Source organism: Chlamydotis macqueenii, chromosome 3 (assembly GCF_036417535.1).
Source record: "Chlamydotis macqueenii isolate bChlMac1 chromosome 3, bChlMac1.mat, whole genome shotgun sequence".
Classification (NCBI taxonomy): domain Eukaryota; kingdom Metazoa; phylum Chordata; class Aves; order Otidiformes; family Otididae; genus Chlamydotis; species Chlamydotis macqueenii.
In genome coordinates, this window is record NC_141558.1 from 110,670,967 (window position 1) to 110,691,798 (window position 20,832).

The 20,832-nt window shown below is 40.2% G+C and overlaps 1 protein-coding gene across 5 annotated transcripts in view; it reads left to right on the forward strand.

Annotated features, from left to right (window-relative positions):
• The window catches only part of ARID1B (AT-rich interaction domain 1B), a 330,573-nt gene that overhangs the window by 73,655 nt on the left and 236,086 nt on the right, over positions 1–20,832 (forward strand). For all 5 annotated transcript variants that reach the window (XM_086745996.1, XM_086745995.1, XM_086745997.1 and 2 more), the window contains one exon: positions 9,459–9,599. In XM_086745996.1, coding sequence (XP_086602122.1) covers positions 9,459–9,599 — 141 coding nt within the window. The remainder of the gene's footprint in view (positions 1–9,458; positions 9,600–20,832) is intronic.

Here is a 20,832-nt window from a genome sequence, read left to right on the forward strand (position 1 = left end):
AATAAAGGAATGAGAAGAAAAAAAGAGTGTGTGCACTATGATTGTCTGTGGAACTAAACAAGTTTGGGTGGGCAGAGGAGAAAGGCATGGGCTGCTGAAGAGTACGCAGCATTGCTCCCTGTGGAAGAAATTTTATATTCTTCTCTTGCTGTTTTTAAGAGGCACAGTGAAGCACCCTAAACTGTCTCAGATGACTTAGCTGTGAAAGCCGTCAAACTTAGATATGGTAAAGACAGTATTCATCAAGATCGGTATCTCTGGAGGAGCACGTGAATGAATTAAAAAGCACCCTTCTCTCTTGAAAGAGACTGGAAGAAGGGAAGAAAACCCAAGGGTGTGTAAGGTGTTGGGGAAGTGATGGTAAACAGGGTGTGTGTGCATTCTGCCTTTTCTCAGTACTGCAATTAAAGAATAATGTTTGCATTTCTTCCAGCTACCAAGATTGTGTGCCAGAAGAAATGTAGAGTGAATGCTACGCTACAGAGGCATTTTTCAGTCTCCAGTAGTTAAGTGTTGGGAGTATCTCTGTCTATAAATGCTTAAAAATGGAGGATTACTCATGCGGTTAAATTACCTGCTATTCAGACTCAACCCGTACCTCTCATTTGTGTTCCCTGCTTTGGAAGGTTTGAATGGCACTGCAAAAGTTGTCTGAAGAAAAATCTTTATGTGTATGTATTTTCTTAACTGTATTTTATTTTAACTGCCATTTGAGAAATAGTGGTCAAAACTGTTACCAATTTCCTGGAGAATAAATGGCAAATACAGGATTTGGGGACCAAAGATTGGTCCCCAAATATAGTCCATTCATAGATGCACAAAAAGTGCCCTGTGATAAAATATTTGTTATATGATTAAAAATCTGGTTAAATACAGGCTTTTGCATTTTTCTTTAACGGCTGGCGTTTCGTAGGTGAGTTTTACGCTATTAGCGCAGTGAGGGATGAGGTTGCCTACGTGCTTTTCTCTGAAGCACCAACCATTGGAGACGCCGTAGGGATCAGGTGAAGCTTGCATTGGTTGTGGCAGTTCTGGTTTTTTCTGTGTTGATTTGTAAAATGGAAATCAAATACTTAAGCCGATTACATGATCTCTTGTAATTGTTTTGATCACTTTAAAAAAAAAAAAAAAAAGGGAAGGCATAGTATAAGAACAGATGTCTTACCTGACTCATCATTTAAGAGTGTGTGTGTGTATATAGGCACTATGATTTCTCTCTGTTTTTAATAAAATATATCAAAATAGTCCTTCTGAAAAAAAAAATTCTGTTGCAAATTTTCTATCCTCTTTATGGTGTTGGTTGAGGGGATGGATGTAACAATACAGAAATCTCTTACTAGAGATTATAATATTTTCATCCCTTAACTTGCAGAAAGGACCAAATGTTGCGTTTGTTCAACCTATAATGCAGCATACAAATAAAAAAAAAAAAAAGGGAAAAATTTCTTCCTATTGTTTCTCGACTCAGCTGTTTACCTCTCCCTTGAAACTAATTTTAGCTCATCTAAAATATGCAAATTTTTTCTTTTTGTTTGTTTGCTGATTTTAGGGGAAGGTGGGAGTGGGAGGTGGTTGTGATATTGGCATAGATTTAGCATTTATGGCAGAAGTAGTTTTCATCAATTTCTGACAAGGGAATCAAAGTGTTCTTTCTTGGAAGGAGAGATATTGCTTTTTCTTATAAATGATTGACTATTTTGTGGTAGTAGTCTTTATTTATTTGGCTCTCATCATGAAGAATAGCAAACTTATTCAAAATCTCAGTACATCAAAAATATGTCAATACATAAAACATAAGTACTATTCCGTACTACAGTCTGTGCAAAAAACTATGTTAATAAGATGTGAAGGTTGCACAGCTAAGAAGTCAGAAAACATAAATGATAAGATTCTAGCAGGCACATTAACTGAGCCACATTTCACATCCTCTATATTTTATGAAATGCCTTTGACAACATAAATCAGTAAGAGAAGGTGCTATATACGTGCAGCATGGCTCAGTTAATGTTGCTTTTGGAACCTTAACATCTATATTTTCTGACTGGAGAGTTTTTTTAATCATGTAATCTTAGTAGTTTTTTACATTCTAATTTTTATAGTTTCTCTTTTTTTAAAAGAGAGGAAAATTGCCTGTACTAATAATGAGTTAGCTCACGTTGCTTTGATTTAAGCTACGATAAAAAGCAGTACCCAGAGAGCACCTCGTGACAGGTACGCGTTTGATGCCGTTTACATTGCTCTGACAACTGTTGTAATCATGCTGCTGTGCACTTTTTGAAGAAAAGCGGGCTACAGGCATGTGTTTGAAGTCCTGTCCTTTCTGTCCTGCGCGTAACAGTAGTACAGGGGATGACTGCATTGCAGACTGCAGTGGGTTGTAAAGAGACTTGAGCCTCCTTTTTAAATGAACTGGCTTATGTACAAGAAGCAGTCTGTCTACAGGAGCGTGGATCTCCCTCTGACCCAATTTACCCTTCTGTAGAGCACGGCAAATTAGCCTAGCACCAGGCTTTTGGTGTAGGTTCCTTCCAGTACCTGAGCTAGTTTGCAGTCGGTGCACCGAACTGCAGTCTTCACCATAGACGTGCATTTAATGACGCTGCAAAATCCACTACCTTGCAAGTTCTGGAGCGGGGATTATTGTGCTGTGACACAGAAACATGCTTTTCATCCTTTTGCTTCCTTGCTCTGGGTCACAGGCTGGGCCAGGATCAGACTCGGTGTTAATATTTTAAAGGCTCTCAATAAGATTTTAAAGTTCATACTTCAATGTAAAAAGGCAAGCCGTCTAGGAAAGACAGTAGCATAGGTGAATGTTGTGACCAATGTGTTGTCAAAAGGTCAAAGCTAAGTGATAAGAAGTAACAGAACTTACAGAATGTGTGAATAAAGTGCCTTAGCGTCAAGATTTCTGATTTACCTCTGATTAATAGCCTTGGCGGTAACACCCAGCTTTTTCCTTGGTTTCCTCTTTGAGTTGCTTTTTGTCGTTTGGTGAGAAGGACGTGGAGCCCTTGTTCAGAATGTGTGTACACAAGCACACTGGGGTTGGAGATGGTGACTTGAGACAGGAGACTAGGCTGCTCAAACTCTTGATAGAGTCTTCCACTGCACGTGTGCCAGAGGGTTTCCCTGTGCTGTATAAGCATATTATATTTTCCTTCTTTCTGTAATCCAGCTAAACATACAGATAAAGACCTGGGCTTACATGAACTCGAAAGTTCTAGATATGAACCAAATGTTTTTTAAAGTACGTGAAAAGTCAGAGGGTTAGTCTACCCTTACAACTTTCCGTCCGAAAGTACAGAGAAATGCATGGTTTGAATGTTTAGGGGGAAATACTTATGTTTTGGCAGAGGTCTGGCTTTGGAACTCTTAAGACTGAAGCAGTAGCACAAGAATTTTATTTGAAGGTTTGATGGGAACTGTGTGACAGCTTGCTTTATTGTTATTACTGAAGTGACCACTGTAGATTCAAAAGAATTAGAATGAAATTTGTCTGTAACATTTTATTGACTGGAAGAATGTGCTGGTTTACTCCTGTGGTGGTGGTGGTAGTGCCAGGTGGTAGTTTTGTTTTTCCCTGGAAATCTATACGTTTTGTATTCTCATTTCTATGTAATTACAGCTTTACAGTTGCTAGGAAAGTGGAATGTTACTGATGATTACATTTTTGAAGATGGTGCTTGTTTCACAGTGTTCAGATCTGTTTCTCAGCAAAGTGGGCCGTTGAATCAGGTGGGGTCACCCCTTCTTCTGACTGCCACCTCTGCCTCTGGAGTTCAGCTTTTCTTCTCCCTGTAAGTAGGGCTTAATGCTACTCAGGCCAGATGCACCCTTTTCCCCCTGGTTCAAGAGTTCTGAGCTGTGCTGTTGCCTGCTGAGGCCGTTATCCAGGCGCTGCCGCCATTATCCAGGCACTGCCTTACTTTTTGGGCACCAGATAGATTGCGGGGAGAAGCAATGACCAGCGTTGCCAGGACTCTTTCCGTGTAGTGAGCATGTCATGGTGACTGGCATGTTCTGGTGGGTCCCAGAGTCACTTGGCAGAGTTTTTTGTGATAGGGGACATGTAACGTTTCTTCCATTATTGACCGGATCTGGCCGTTAGGATGGTTTAAAAGTGCAGTAGCTGCATATTGCTGGTATTATTAGCATACCTGTGCTAACACACTAATTCTGTTACATTTTAATTTTAAAAATTATTATAATGACTATAATGCTGTCTAATGATCCTTCTCCTTTGACATTAGTTATAGATTATGCATGCAAAAATTGCTTGAAACTTCCATTACTATCAAGGTATTACCTGGACAAAGAATGACTGCCACAAGACCCCTTGTCCAAGCAAGAATTAAAGATAATGGGCTAAGTTAGAGGTTTAATTGGATTTCTCCCACCTCTTCATTCTGGCTGCCAATTTTGTTCCTCTTTTATTCTCATCCTTTCCTTGTTTGTGTTCAGAGTGGTTTAATCACTGATGGTCAGTCATACTTCTCCCAAAATAATGCTATTTATACTGTGCAAGTCAGATTAGGAGGCAAAGTAATTATTACAGTTTCTGTGCTTTCCTAGAAATAGATTCAAACTCGGGTCTGTTCTCTCTTGAACTGTCCCAAGAATGTGTGTGTTGCCACAGGCATGCTGAAGTTTCCCAAATTCTCATCTCCTGCGTTGTGTGGCCACAAGGAATGTGGGTGTAAGGGAGAAAGTGAGGGAGGGTTTACCTTACGAAGAAAGAGGATGCTCAGGTCATTCACTCCAAGCATTGTAAGTAGTTGGCTTCAGATTTGTTTTGTTCTGGGGAGATTTTAATTAAGCTTTTTTATATGCTGCTTAATAAACATTTGTCCATAAGCGGTATCTTGTGATCCCCATCAGTAAAGCAGGAGGATTAATTTGCATGTTGTTGATTGTTATTTATTTAAATAGCCACAGAAATTATACTGAGTGTTCCGCTAAGGTAGCGGTGATGGGTCTCTGCACTGAAGAGTGTAGCATCTAAAAGTATATGTAGCATCAGGATTACTGTTACATTTTTTGAGTTTTTAAAAACAAAACCAGTTTGGATTGGGAGAATGTGGGGGCAAATTCCAGCATGAGTAGCTGATACATAAGGTCAGATGAGGAACCCAGTAGCCTTTTTTTTTTTTTTTTTTTTTTTTTTTTTTTTTTTTAAACAGCAGTGTCTGGAAGCAGATGACTAGGGAAAACATTTAAGAAGTTAGAGCAGTCTCCGAGCTTCTGTCAATGAAGGTGCTACTGCCTCTTCAGGTTGCTTACGTTCGTTGCTTATACCTGGCACACCAAATTTTCACTGCTTTCTCACAGGACACAAATAGGTATTGCAAAGAGGTGGTTAGAACACAGGCATGGCTATATCAGGTCAGGTGAAGGTTCATGTAGCCCTGTATCCAGCCTCCAGTGGAGGCTGTAATTGGGTGCCTAGAGAAGAGCCAGAACAAAGCAAGCATGTGATTCTTCCCCCAGTGCTCTCCAAGCCTCCAGCTATTTTCAGTTCAGGGACTTCCTGAGCCAGATGTGGCTCTGTATTTTTGGTAACCCTCAGAGGATGTCTCTGTTGTGAACTTGTCCAGTCTTTACTTGAGCCCACATAAATTTTCAGCTTTCCAGGCATCATTTAGCAAGGAGTTTCAAATACCTGCTACCTCTGACTAGAGAACCTGTCTCGAAGTTTGCTTCTACCAGCTTCTACCATTTAGTGCCTCCTAATTGTTGAGCGGGCAAAGTGCTTTTGTAGCTTTCTGCCATATTCTTATTTCCTGATGTCTGTTGCATACGCAAACCTATTTTTACAGCTTCTTTGTATGGAAACTGTTCCATACCTTTGGTCATTCTGGTTGCGTTTCTCTGAACCTTTATGTTTGACCCTTCCGAGCAAGTCAAAGGAGTCTGTAGCAAGGGATTTTCCTTTGCAAAAGCTGTGTTGATGTTTCCTAATTCTGATCTTCATTCTTGTCTGTCTTGATTTATCCAGAACAGTCATCAGTCCTTTATAGTCTTATATTCCTCAAATATCTGCGCCTTTTCTTTTTTTTTTTTTTTTTTTTAAATTAAGCCATACTCCAGTGCTCACCTACCAAGGCAGCGCCAAGTTAGAGGCCGTGTACCATCATTAGTAATTCAGCTATGACATTCTTGAATTTGTTTACACCTTTGGGGTGATACTGTATGGTCTTGAGCATTTCTTACCATTCTTCTGTCAGTTTGTTCCATGAATAGTCCCATGAGGTTCAGACACATTCATTGAGTCCCTCACAAAGGAGGACTGCAGCCTGGGAACCTCCCAAGATTTTTCCACAGTGCGCACTAGTGCAGAAAATTTGTTAAGCTTCTCCGTGATGGTCCTGTCTTCTCTGAATCTCCTTTTTTACCTTGATCATCACTTGACACTTCAGACTCTCTTTGCTCCTTGTGTGTTTGAAGAAATGATTCATTACTCATTTGATTCTCTTTCCTAGCTGTTCCTCCAGTTCTTTCTGGCCTGCCTTACTACATTTGAAGTGCCAGAGTTTACAGTCTTTTCTCTTTTCCCCACTTGGACTTGGTGTTGGCTTATTGAAGGATGCCTTTTTGCTTCTAGAAATCTGCAATAAGCCATGCTGATGTCCCTGCGCTCTTCTCAAGTCTTTCTTGGGAGGTGGTGAATATTGGTTTTGTGCTTTCCATGAGGCGGTTGTTAAGCAGTTTTGACACTGCCAGTCAGATTTTATTTCTCAGCTGTATGTGAGAGCTTCCTTTTAACAAGCTTGCTCCTTTTTTATGTATTTACACTTTTTGAAGTTAAGCACAACAGTAGTAGATTCCTTGGTTTTCATTGTTCCTGTAGGGATGCTGAGTTTAACTCTGTTATGGTCACTGATGCATAGTGGTTCTGGAGCTGGAGGATGTAGATGATTCCTACTGCTCAGGACTGAGCCAAAGGCAAGCGCCTCCTCATGCAGGCTCCCTAACCAGCAGGAACAACCTTTTAGGGGTTACCCGATTCATCTATCTCTGCTTTGTGGTCTGCTTGCTCAGCCTACATGGGAGGAGTTGAAGTCTCCCTCTTGCACCCTGCCCTTTGCTGATCTTGCGTGGTGTGCTGCTGTCAGCCTTGCTGTAGTCCAGCCATGCCTGGTGGTCCTGGCACTCTCTTCTGATCTGACCAAGCTCCAGGCCTCTGCTGCTTGGTGAGGTGGAATTTTGTTTTGATTTCTTTCTAAACTGTGTAGCATATACTACTACTTTGTCATCAGCTGTCTTCCCTATGTATTTGTATCCTAGGATGATGCAAAATAATGACCCACTAATTGTCTTCCTTCTACTAGATTTCTGATAAAACTACTGCTAGTGCTTTTGTTTGAGGCTTGATGTTCCACTGATCCAGTTTTTCTTCTATGGCCCCCACTTTGTGTAGAAGGCAATATGTTGTTGGATTTTCTTCTTGCCACCCTTTTTACTCTGCAGTCATCTGTGTGTCTGTTTTCATTCTTTGATTCTTCTCAGCATCTTCACTTGATGACCCAAAATCTCCATGTCTTCATTTGTCAGAGCAATACGATACTTTTGGACCATGTATTCTTCTAATCACCTCTCTTCAGTTTAAAATTTCACTTTCTTGGTCCTTGGCTACCAGCGACCTGGCTCCTATGTTCAGCTGAGCTCCAGCTCTCCTGTACGGTATCTGTACTCTAGAAATACTCATGTATTTTCACTCAAATAATCAAGTTCCTGATGAATCTGATCTCTTGCTTTGTCACCATCCTGTCAACTAGGCATTCAAATTCTTTTTCTTCTTCTTTCCAGAAGCCCATATTTTCCTGTCAGGATATCTTTCCTTTTCTTCCTAGTGTTACTGGGACCCAGATGGACCACAACATAGGCTTCTGCTCAGCATTTCCTAGGAACCAGTCCAGGCTGTGTGACCTTTGCAGATGATGGGCAAATCACCATGTGGTCTTCTGTCAGATCCCAGACTTCAGCTGTCTGTTTGCCTGATGATATTCCAATTATACCCTTTTTAGTTTGCATTCTGACTGCCTCATTTATGCATCGGCAGGGAGAGGGCATTTGTTGGAATGGGTTACTTTGGTACAGGAACACCTAACTGCCTGGGAAATGATGATGAAGGAAATGGAAGCACAAGCAGAGAGGATGAGTGCAGAAGTGGAGTTACAGTGCTGAGCTTCGGAGTTAGCAAGAAGTAGGACTGCTAACTGCTAGCAGAAGTAATAGGAGCAGATCAAGTTGTGATAGTAAAACAACCTACGCACATGTTTAAATTTGACTTTGTATTGTTATTATCAACCAGCAAATATTACTGTATTGTTGAATACACATAGTAAGTTACCTTTCAGTAGAACAGGTATGTGTTTACCTGTTGAGTAAACAGATTTATCGGTGTATCAGGCTCAGTGGGAACAACTCAGAGATCAAAGCCTTTCAGATGTGCTTGGGTAGCAGAGACATTTGCTTAGGGCAGAGATGTGCAGGGCCAGTGGGAGGCCCGTTCTAGAGCAGAGAAGTCCTGTGTTGTGTCTGTTGTTCTTCTGCCATGGTGCTAAATACCAGTGTTCGGGGAAAAGCACAGGTACCTAAAATAGGGTTAATAGAGAAACAGTATCAGGGGCTTGCTGGAAGTGTGCTCTTTCACATACCTCAAGAAAATGTTGGTACAAGGCTTACAGACTGAACAGATGCAGAAAATTCCTCTAACGTTATAATTGACTTGCTTTTGGTTACAACTTAAATTCTCAGTGCATGATACATATGCTGGTTTGTCTGTTAGTAGGACTTGTAACAGGTTATTTTGTGTTGCGCCAGTGTTTTGTTTTTATTTTATTTTTTTTTTTTAAGATTTATCTTAGTAGTGGGGAGGAGACTGAGAGAGATTGAACTTGACAAAAAGCAAAACCCCTAAGTTTATTTGTAGAAGGCTTAAACACACAAATGCCGAGAACCTGAGGGTTGTGGGCAAAGCGTTTCACAAAAATTAGTACTTTATTGCTGAAAAAAGAGCACATTTATCTTTGAATATGTCTTTTAGAATTGTGCCCTTTTTTCCACAGTTCTACTTTTGGGTCAGCGCATCAGAACGTTTCCTCTGCCGATTTGCCTCGGTAGTGTACCTGTCGAGAGCAAACATTTAAAATAACTGCTTCTGTATTTTAAGGCTGGGCATTATGGGGTCATGATGTTCAGAAGCACAGCGTTTTCCTTAGAAGCTCTTCCTGAAAAGAGTAAAGATACAGAGCGCTGAGGCTTCTACTCCTCCTGCTTGGGCAGGAGGATCTAAGGGCTGGGATGAACTGCTGAGTAAAAGAGTAGGGCTGTTGGGTCAGGTGTGCAGCTGAGGGTACCGCTTATGGTCAGGTTGCTGTGCGGGTGTGGCATAGCTTGATTTCATGGCCTCCTGCCTCAGCTCATGCGTTTCCTTTGCTTGGCTCTTCCAACAGATACCGCCTCAGTATGGTCAGCAAGGCGTAAGTGGCTACTGCCAGCAAGGCCAGCAGCCGTACTACAACCAGCAGCCGCAGCATCTGCCGCCGCAGGCACAATATCTGTCGCAGGCCCAGCAGAGGTACCAGGCTCAGCAGGTAAGCACCGTCCTCCACCACTGATAGTCGCTCTGGAGCTGGAAGCGTCAAAATGATCTGTATGAAATGATCAAACCCCACCCGACCCCTTTTCCAGAGAATAGTGTTAAAAATAAAATTGCATGAACACAGAATCAGACAACATCCTTCTGAAAAGTCTTTGGGGAAATACGCACAAATATATCTGCACACACTTTCAGGCTTTATTTTATATCGGCTTTTTGGAATAGAGCCAGTATATATACTCCAACAACTATTAATTGTGCTTTAAAAAAGAAGTAACAGTTTCTTGATCAGATGTCAGTGGAGGGTGGAGGTTTTCCTTTTTGTTTTGTTTTGTTCTCCCCTCACAAGACAATTGTGTAGAGCTCCCACATCTAACATAGAATGATAGAATGGTTAGGGTTGGAAGGCACCTTTAAAGGTCATCTAGTCCAACCCCTGCCCCCGCAAGAAGCAGGGACATCTTCAGTTAGATGGTTTTTCGTGTTGTTTCATTTGAGGGTAGATGAGTTGAAGACATTTTTGAGCTGCTCTGTCAAGAGAGCATCCTAGGAGATATTTTTAATTGATATTGCAGCTGTTAATTTGAATGTTGTCAGTTTGCCCATCCAGTTAGTGAAACTCCATAATTCAATATCCATTGCAATTCTTGAGTTGTGCTTTATATGTTAGCCATTAAAATGTATTTAAAGTGATTCTGTTTTTAACTAAGATCAGAAGTAATAGTGTATGTGTCTCCTTCCCAGAGCTTGAGAAACACTCAGAGTTTAGATACTGAACAAAATGGATATCCACAGCTGATGTGGCTGTATGTGTAGGCTCAGCTCTGTCTGCAGTCTCAGCTCTGTTAATCACAGGGAGGTGATCTGGAAATGGAAGGATGAAACTAAAGCATACTCGTCATCCTGGGAAATCTAACAAAAGTGAGTTGCTGAAGTCTGGGTATTAGTGGAAGCATCAGCACTTGCTGCAGATCACTGGGGAATTCTGTCAGGCATGGTTGATTAATGTTTTGGGATAATGCTGGTGCAATGGAGAAATCTTAGCTTGAAATAAAAATAGTGCGTAAGATAAACTAACAAAAGATGCCGTAAGTAGCAATGATACAGGAGGCTCCCCTCCTTTGATTTTAAAATAAAGCTATGATAATTTCAGTGTGTAATTACATGTTAATTTTTCTTCATCTACATTTTAAAATTCCATTGAGAATTAAATTTTTTTCATTAAAATGCTGGATGGTTTATGAAATAGAATTCTTAATTGTATCTATGATATTCTTGTAAATGTCACCATTTAAAGTATACTTTAAAGATTGCAGTTGTGTTTTTAAATTTAATTTTGTCCCTTTTTACTTTGGCATTAAATGCTTGATTTCTGTATGACTTGAAAATACTGTTCATAAGCATCTTGGTAAAGTCTTAGCAGATAAAGTCCTAGTCATACAGTCTATGAGATAGAAGAAACACAGCTGCTCCAATGTCTACATATCACAATTTGTGAAATTGAAATGGGTTTTTTTGCTGCCTTGGACACCTCATCGTATTTTAAATACTGTCAGTTGAATGGATTGAGTATTTTAGTTTTAAAAAAATATACAAAACAGAGCAACTATACAGGAATTAGGAAATTACAAGACATTGATTTTTCTGTTGATACACGTTCCAGTTAGATCATTTACTATCATAGCCAGTAAAGTGAAGGTTTTTGCAATGAAGTGAGGGGTTTCATAGAAGAGGGTAAAGGCAAAATGAGAGTCAAGTCTTCCGTATATTATGGACTGCAGAGAACTGGGATTGAAGAGAAGGGCAGGGACAGTTTCACAAGTAGAAGATATCGGCCTCGATGTAGCCAGATTTCTTTGAGAATTTGAGAGTACATGAAGAGACTGCTTAAATCCAGACTCCAGGAATGACACAGACTTCTCAAGGTCAGTAGGTGTTTTTGCCTGAATGTACAAATCCAAGTGATGCGTTAGGTCCTCACCAACTCAGCCTTGTGGTTGGTAATCCTTAGTGTGAGAATCGCACCTGAAGTTCTTCGTGGTTTCTGAATGGCTGGTTGGTTATCCTGTTCTTCAGTAGTGGTCAGCCTCTTAAGTTTTGAACTCAGGTCCCAGGTTCTGAATTATACAGGCTTTTTCGTGGAGTATTTGTGTGTAGATGGGACTATTTAATATAAATAACTAGTCCTTAACACCTTAGGGCTTGCTCCTTTTCGTTTCCCCGTCTCCAGATTGGTTCCATATTGGTTTTGTTGCTTTTTGCACTCAGCATTGGTACAAAGTCCTCGTTTTGAAAGGTCACAACTTTGAGGAATGTATACAATCAATTGCTTCAGGATGTCGACCTCAAGAAGAGAAGCTGGCCTCTGAAGGTGTTTTTGCCTCATGCCAGCTAGCCAGAGTTACAGGAAAACTTTAGACTGCAAGTGTTTTTCCTGGAGGACGTGGTTGGATCATGAAGCAAGAGAAGATCACTGTAATAATATTGGAGCAGTTCATGGTCGCCCCAGCTGTGGATCAGGACGTTATTATTCTGCTTGTTCTGCAAGTACATAAAAAAAAGGTGGTCTTACCCCAAAGACTTGACAGGCTGTTCTCTGCCTGGTGAACTGGAAGCTGATCTTGCTTGTAGCAGGGCAGCAGCTGTTAAGTGAAGAAGTTTCATGTTGTGTTTTAGGGTAAATAAGCCCTCTCCCTGATTGCTGCCTTTGTGATGTCAGCGTGATTGAAACTTCAGGATGGAGAAGAGAGATGCCGGATTGGAGAAAGGGGGCTTCTCAGTGATTTGCCTTCCTTTCCCTATTGTATTTTCTTTATTTCCCTTGTAGATTTTGTAAATCTGCTTGTTTTGGAGATTATCAAGCTGAAAGTAGTGTTTATTCTGGATGGGTGATAGACTTTTCTTGCCACTGGTTTCGTTTTACGTAAAACCCTGTCATGTGATGTACTGGCTATTCTATTATGGGGAGAGTACTGATACAAAATTTCGTGCGGATAATGCTTTATTTTTACTGTTTTAGATAGAATGTGAGTGAGCTTCTGCAGTCAGGTATAAATCTTGGTGTTGTGCCTTGCAGTTGGTACTCGTCTTCGTTTCTCACGTACTGTGGAAGTGTGAAGCCATTGCTCCTTTTCCTTGACTCCCTTGAATTCAATATGTGATCTTGTCGATAAGAGTAAACAGATAAAAGAATTTCTGGGACTGTTCCAGTGACTTGTGACTTTCCGTTCTTCTAATAAGCATAGAGGGGAAGGAGACGAGTGGGATTTATTTGAATGTTTGGACTGTAAGTTGTTTAGATCTTTGTTAAATTGATTGCGTGGTGGGCAGAAAGGGAGTTTCGCAAGAGGTGATTTGATAGCAAAACTGGCAGAGTTTACTGCAGAGCCATATTGTAAGCCAGCATCAGTCATTCCCTCCTCATATCGGGAGCCCGCTGTGTAAAAACCATTAAAGGAAGAGCTTTGTTTTAAGCAAATTTATTGCAGTAGCAGATTCATTGATCATTAGATATTGCCAGTAGATGTAGATAGTGCCTTTTTAAAAACTTTTTACCTTTACTGCTCTTTAAAAGAAAAGAGAAATCTGTGCTACACTGCTACAGTGTTGCCCTTGGCAGGGCTTTTCATCTTGAAATGGCATATAAATGAATAAATGCTTCAGTTGTTTTTGCAGTTTTAAATCTTTTGCCATAAGTAGAAGTGGTATTTTGCTCAAGAATGTCATGTAATTGCGAACTTAAACTGTCATCATTAAACATTATTTTGTTAAGATAGTGTGATGTATATTTTGGGTTATTGTGCTTTCCAACTGCCTGTTAAACAGCAACGTTTGTGTATTTTCTTGTTTTATGTAGCAGTGTTCATATGTATAGAGAGAGGATTGTGCCTTTGAGGTTTAATGTGTTATTTTATGAGTTGGGACCACATCACTTTTTCACAGATGAAATGGATCTGCAAAATAATTATGGCCTTACTCTTAGTTAAACAAAAATAGTTACTTCATTCTACACCTGCTACTTTTATCCTGAAGTCATCTTTTGTTTTAAGTATTCCTGGAAGCTTTCTGCTTGCAAGCTTCCAGAATAAAATGGGATGATGCTGATCCCTTTTCTCACGTGCAGGCCTGGGACTGAAAGAGGAGAAAAGTGTGGCAGGCCCTTCAGGTGGGGCGTGCGTGTCTGCTTCTCTGGGGCGTTGGTCATTCTGGTTAACAGCGCGCACGAAGAGACTGTATGTGTGGTTTTACACCATTCCTGTGTGGTTACCATAATTTCTTTCAAACGCCTTAAAGGAACAGTCAAGTAGTTCTGTCTTAGTCTCTAATCTGTTTTTATTTAAAAGGAAAAAATGTTTTATAAACAAGCAAACAAACAAGACTCCTTCGCTGTCAGGTTTTATTAAAATGTTCTAAAAGCTGGCCAAAACCTTGGTTCCCCACCCGCAGCGTAATACCTTACCTACTGATAAGACCTGCTGATCATGATGACATTTTTTTTCAACTCAAATTTTCATAAGACAAATAAAGAGTAGAATAATTAGTGGGGTTGTTTAGGTGTTTGGTTGTTTTGGTGGTGGTGGTGTTTGGTGTTTTTTTTGTTTTTGTTTTGTTTTAAACTGAGAGTGGGCCAGTAAGAATTTGTGAACCGTTTCAGCGGTCCCAGGCAGGAAGGCAGCATGCGTGACAAGGTGGGGGCATCTCTGGTGGTGCCTGGATGGGTCTCTCCAGGTGGATGGCTGGGGGACCACTTGCGCTCCTGCAAGGGGCTGCGGGTTCTCTCCAGTTCCCCAAACAGCCATGAGTGGAGGCCATAAATTTCAAGTTTCTTCCTGAACTGGTGACAACAGTTTGAACTAGTCTCAGTCGCAAGTCTGAGATGATGATGAGAATGTTCTTGTGCAGACATCTGTTTGTAGCGTTGAGTCAGTGCAAGGTAGGACAGATAAAACATTACCCAATTTGAAGCAGTCTTTGAAAATGTGAACAAAATGTGAAACTAATTAATCTGTTTTCATGTCCAAGCTGTACGACTGTCATGAAAACAGAACAAATTGTATTGTGGCAAAATGCATCAAATTATTAAAGTGATTTTGGTACAATGAGGATGAAGTCTTGTTTTTAAATTTGATGTGAGCTTCTAAAGGTCTTTTAACAGTGCAGTAAGCAGCATGTTAATTAACATTGCCAAGCTGTTTTGGGGTGTAACACTGTACAAAAACACTGTTGCTGCAAGTTAGGAATAGTTGTGTTAGATTCAAATACCAAATCCATTAGTAATACAGACAATCCTCAATGAGTATAAATTTAAGTTTTATACCTCAACGCAGTTAATCTTTTTAGTAAAATCTTCACTTTTAAGTTACTAGAAACTGACACAGAATTAGCAATCAACTGTACTGAAGTTTAGTCTTAACTCCTGCAGAATTTAATTTAAGCTTATTTTAGAACATATGGGGCCTTGCAAGTAACATATAGCTGCCTGTGGCTTAAAGTTGTAATGAAAATAGTTTGTCCTTCTGTCCTTTTAACTTGTGTCTGTAATAATCTACCTCTAGACGAGTGGTTGCACTTAGTATTGTTGTGTTATGAACCACAGGAAATCTGGGAAAGAACAAACTTGTAGGTTAATCTGACATTTGCTGCCAGGTATACAGGAAAGCATTCTTTGTGGAAGTTGGCTATTACAGTTTTATGTGAACTCATAATCAAGTTTAATGTTCAGAAAAGATTGTTGGCTGCCATCATCAGCAGTGGCTGACACCACTACTTGTTGGGGACCGTAAATCCTTCATGACTTCTGTCATCTCAGCAACAGAAGTGCCCAGTGTATATTCACACTTTCTTGAAATGTGGGGCTTGTTTTTAGCTTAGAAACAATTATTTTATTTCCAGGGTAAAGAGGTACAAGGGAGACATGATTCCTTTCAACCTCAAATTCATGGCACTAAGAACTTTTTCTTGTAATGGGTGCTTGTTGGTTGGCTTTTAAAAACCAGAGTTGCTTGTACATAGTGAGCAGAGGAATGCCTGACAACAAAATGTCTAGGTGGAAAAATCTCATACAGATACACATAATTCTGCCAGCTTTTCCAGCCCCTTTTCTGTGGGACCTGAAATCATGGACAAGGAAAAACAATAATAACTTTTTCTGAAGACATACATTTTGGTACGCCGAACCCTTTGTTGGCAACCTGCTTCAGAGAGATCGGGTAGCTATCAAAAGGCAGAGTGCAACCTTGGCTTTCGGCACCTGTAACGAAGCTTGGCTGGACTTGGGGAGCAGGCTTTCAGCAGCTGACTTCCACGCTCCCACTTCTAGACACGCCACCAGTGAGCAGCACCTTTGAAAGGCAGTTGTCACCTTACCTTGCTGAGCACTGAAGTGACTTAAAAAAAGACAAACTGTTGAAATAGTTGGGAACTGTACTGATCATGTGCATAGAACTAATTTATCGTTTTTAAGCCTTTCTTAAGCACGTGGTGTTTTCAGGAAGGGCAAATGAGGCTGGAACCTGTGTAGATTCAATGAGCACTCAACTGATTGAAGTCTTTGCCAGTTAGATTTCTGCTTTTATAAAGTCTTATTTCATAATCGTGATGCTGCTGTAATAGCAGGTAAGCGTATGGCTGTTGATTTGTGTGGCGGAGGTTACTTACTCAGCTCAGGAGTTCGGTGAAGCCATGACTCCTGTTGCGCTACATCTTCTCCCAGTAGTGGGAATAGCTGATTATTGTCCGTTCAGGGAATGCTCTGTTTCTTCAGCATTGCTTATATCATTCCAGGAAATGTGTCAAACCTTTTTCTTTTCCCTCAGTGATTTATAGCTGTATTTGTAAGATTATAATAGGTGCTAGCTTGTCAGACTTGGAGACCGGAGCCAAGTAGCTAGCAGGAACAGTGTTGGGCAGAAAAAGCAAGGATAATTGTCTGTAAACTCACACCTGAGCACGAACACAAAATTGAGGGCATAGCACAGAGCAGCACTGGCAGCAGCGCAGGCTTGTTGTTGCTGAAGGCATGTTGACCAAACCCAAAAAACTGCAGTCGCATTTTGAGAAGGCTTTCTCAGCCCTGTTGTTTGAAAGTGAGCGTTTACAGACATAGTGATGGATTTAGCCAAATAAAAATCAACTCCCAGTCTATTAGGTCGGAAGCCTTTAAAGCTAGCATGTATAATTACCCCTTACACATACCTGTCTGTGTAGTAACTTGGATTTGTTAAGTGATATTACTGGGAAAGGAGAAGTCTTTTATCTTGCAAAGTGGTACTGCTGTTTATGTACAAAATGTAACAAACTTGTTTATGCTTCTGTTTTATAATCTTCCGAAGGGCTGTCAGTGAAAGTATTTACTCCCCTCTGTGTTGTCTCAACAATTGTGCGGCACCTTCAGTTTAAAGTTCCTTCATTGCAGCTAAATGTTTTCCCAGCCTTTATGTTTTTTTTTTTTTTTTTGCTGTGTTCATCTATTAATGGTTTTCTGCCAAAAGCAGGCTTTTCTCTTTGCAGCTTGAAGGAGGAATTTTGAAGGTCAGCTTTCTTCTCCTGAGAAAGCACCAAGTGCACCTCTTTGGGCATCTGCTGCTGATGGGGGTTTGATGATACGCGGCCAGTCAGAGGAGATGGGTCAGAGCACACTGCAAACCTGTTTGGCAGGAACGTTCATGACCACCTGTACCCTGCTGGTTTTTACTTTTGTCTCCGGTTTTTGTATCATTCTAAACCTAGCAATCATATCACAGCTTTTGTGCTTATAAGATGAGCAATACAGAAAGGCTGGAGACCTGATGAGTTTTTTCTGTATAAAGAAACTCTGGCAATAAGAGCCTCCTTTCAACTAAATTGGAAAGAGAAAATTTAGTTGGGGGGGAAGAGGGAAGTCCTATTTTGCTCCTTTGTTTTTAAGTGGTCAGTTATGTACTTGCCGTCAGTTTGTAGATTCAGCAAGCAGTGTCCCACATCTGTAACAAAAAAAATCCCTGCGAAGCATTCCAGTGCCAAAGGTGGGGATGCTGAATAATTTTTTCAAACTAAAAACTTCTGTATTTATAACAGAATAATCCCGAAAGGAAACATTTTTCACCTCAACTACAAAAACTGTGTAAAATCTATCATGTGTTTAGTATGTTATGCTTAGAGAAAAGTCTCTCTAATGAGTTCAGAAATACAGCAAGATACACGTGTGCAAATGTATTTCTCAAAGTTCTCAAATCAGCGGTTTGGCTTTGATCCACAAAGTATTATTATTGTTGTTGTTATGATGGTGGTATTTAAAGCTTCTAAATTCTGATTTCTCTCAGTATTTAAATTACAGAAGGTTAATTAAAGCAGTTCTTTCTTTTGCGATTGCTTGAGAATATTAACCTCACAAAGCCTGCATTAAATCAGTGAAATGATAGGATTGCATTTGCTTTATAAAATAACTCTACAAGAGCAAAGACAAAGCCATTTATAGTTCAGTGCCATTAATTGCTTGTCATTTAGACATTAGCGTAGGAGTCTATTAATTAACTTGATAGTAAAACTATTGGAATGCAGGCTGATAAAAACTATTTTCTTTTAGGAGATTACTGATCATAACTATTGTTGCTCCCCTTACCACTCTCCTTATTACTCAGTGATTATTTTCTTTTACTGTTATTCTGAGAGTAAAATTAATATCCCAGAAATAATTTTATCCATGCCTATGAAATTTAGCAGTAAGTTAAACAGAATAGTGAGTTTATCAAAGGATACCTGATCATGTAATAGTCTTTTACTTTATGATCCATTAATCTGATGCTGTTTATAGACAAAGTTGTCTACCCAAATGTTTTAGAATATAAATGCACAAATTTGTTTTAAAAAAAAAAGTTAAAATGCAAATAGTATAGTACTATGAATTAAGTTAAAGTCTGAAAAGTACTAATAAATTTGAGTGTTGGTTATTTGGTTGTTTTCTGGGTTTTGGATTTTTTTTTTTTTTTTTAGTTCTGTATGTGCAGTATATATTCCAAATTTTAGTGGTCTTGTAAATTACAGCTCATGGGCAGTTGCAGTGCAGCAGTAGTCTCTTATGGCCTTTAAATTAACGCACATTATTTTCCTCAGAGGTAGCGAAAATAAGTTTGTTAATATTTCCTGGCATAAAATTTACCACTGTGTTTTTTTTTGGCTGCCCATATTTTTCTTTAATAATTGAAGACGTTCAGTGTACATATATTTAGCTTTATTTTCTGTTTTGAATTGGAATTTTGTTGTTAAGACAATGTATTATCTGAATATAGGTCAGCATATATTTTATATGTATCATTATCCCTTCCAGTATTTTTTCCTTTTACTGCATTTCTCTTCTACTGTAGTAGGATTTAAAATAGATTTTGGAGCGTGCAGCTGAAATCTTACAGGGTGTTTTAGTTGTTGCAGTCAGATACGGACAACAAAGAATGAAACAGCAAATCAAAGCAACTAAGATACCACTTATAAAACAAGTTTACCTTTACATGTTGACAAAACTGCTTGGTGTTTTTGTTGTGGGCGAGAGGAGAACAACTGTTGATCTTGGTGAGCTGTCCCTCAATAAATCAAGCTCTGCAAGAGCACAGCCTCTCTCTTCATGTCTTCCTTGCACTTTTCCCTGATTGCCAAATACCCATGTTGGATACCTTCCACATGCATGTTTTTAGGTTAAAAAATTCAACAACTAGCTATAGGTGTTTGGTTTTTGGGTGTCTGCTTACAGAATTCATAAAGATCATACTCCTTCACCCTCAGAAGAAAGGAGGGGTTTATTGTTGCTTTATTACCTGGCAGGCCTTTGACAACTTCTAATGAAAGTCACTGTTTGTCTCGTTGCTGTGTTAAAGAGTAGTCAGTGGTCTGGTCTAAGAATTTAAAGTTTTCCTCACTGCTTTTGCTTGTTTTCCTCCACCCTCCTCCCACCTCTCCCAACACCAACCCAGTTGGGAATGCTTTCTTTCAGAAAAATCACAGTTGTGGTGACGGTGGTGAAGAGTTTTCTACCGCAAAGATTAAAGAAATCGTCTGCTGCTGTTGATTTAAACTGTTGTATTGAGCAGTCCACTGAATTGCTTCTGCTGCTGGGTGCTTCCTTCTATAACTTATTGTTGTCTTTCCAGTCCTTGGACTAAGATGGTTTTTCCACGCGGTGGCTGGATTTAGATTGTGTCTTCACAGACTGCAGAGAAGGACAGGATGGTAATGCAGCTAATTCTCTGTGTTCAGTACCCCCAAATGTAACACACCAGCTCTCTTGTGTACTGAAAAATTAAGTCAACCAAAACAGTAGAGTCCTGCTGAGAAAACCTTCTTTACCAAAACAATTACAGACTTTGCATGTGAGCTTCAATTCCTTCACCAATGATTCTGCTGTTAAAATAGTGTGTAAACCTCACTTCAGTTTTTTTTTTTTAAGAGACCTCCATGGTGGAGTATTAGAGAATTAAGTTAACAGATGTCACTAGACTGTGATATAAATGTTGTCTATGATGTAATATAGCTTTGTATTTGAGGAGGGGGAGAAAACAAGCACACAAACCAAACCTCATCATTCTGGGATTTTTAATATGACCTCAGTGATGTTTTGCATGTTGCTTGCAACCCTTCCTTACAGATTAATGGGTTTTCATGAGCCTTTAGATGAAGTCCTGGCTTTAATCTCGAAGCACAGTTCCGGACGTGCCCCTAAGAAAACGCTGAAGAAATGTTTCCCGGTCTCAAGTGAGGAAGCCTCATCCACGGGTACCTAGCTCGGTTAGCCGAGAGGTAGCAGCTGCTCTGGGTGCAGCTTTCCTCTTTATTCTGTAAGCTGGCTTTGGGCTTTCAGCTCGGCTGTAAGCTGCGGGCAGTGCTCTGACCTCGTTTCTGCCAGCCAGCTGTATGCTTGGGAGAGCTTCCTTGGCGGCGGCAGGCGGTCTGGGGCAGGCTGCTGCCTTTGGGGGCACGGAGCCCCTCAGCTCCCCGCTTCTGCAGCTGCTGAGTTGAAAGAAATGGCAGGTTTTAAATCCTGACCCTCTTCTGCATTTTGTCAGTTTAGGTCTTTCTTCAGGGTGAGGAGAGAGCTGTTTCTCGGCCCAGCTTTGCATCTCGAGTTTGGTGGAGAGATGCATTCCTCCCGCAGCTTTAGGGAGGACTAGTTTGGCAGGGCAGGATGTGGGTGGCACACAATCTGTAAGTCATCACGTTAACGTGGTAGTTTGTCCCAGGTGACTATGAAGAATAGGACATGT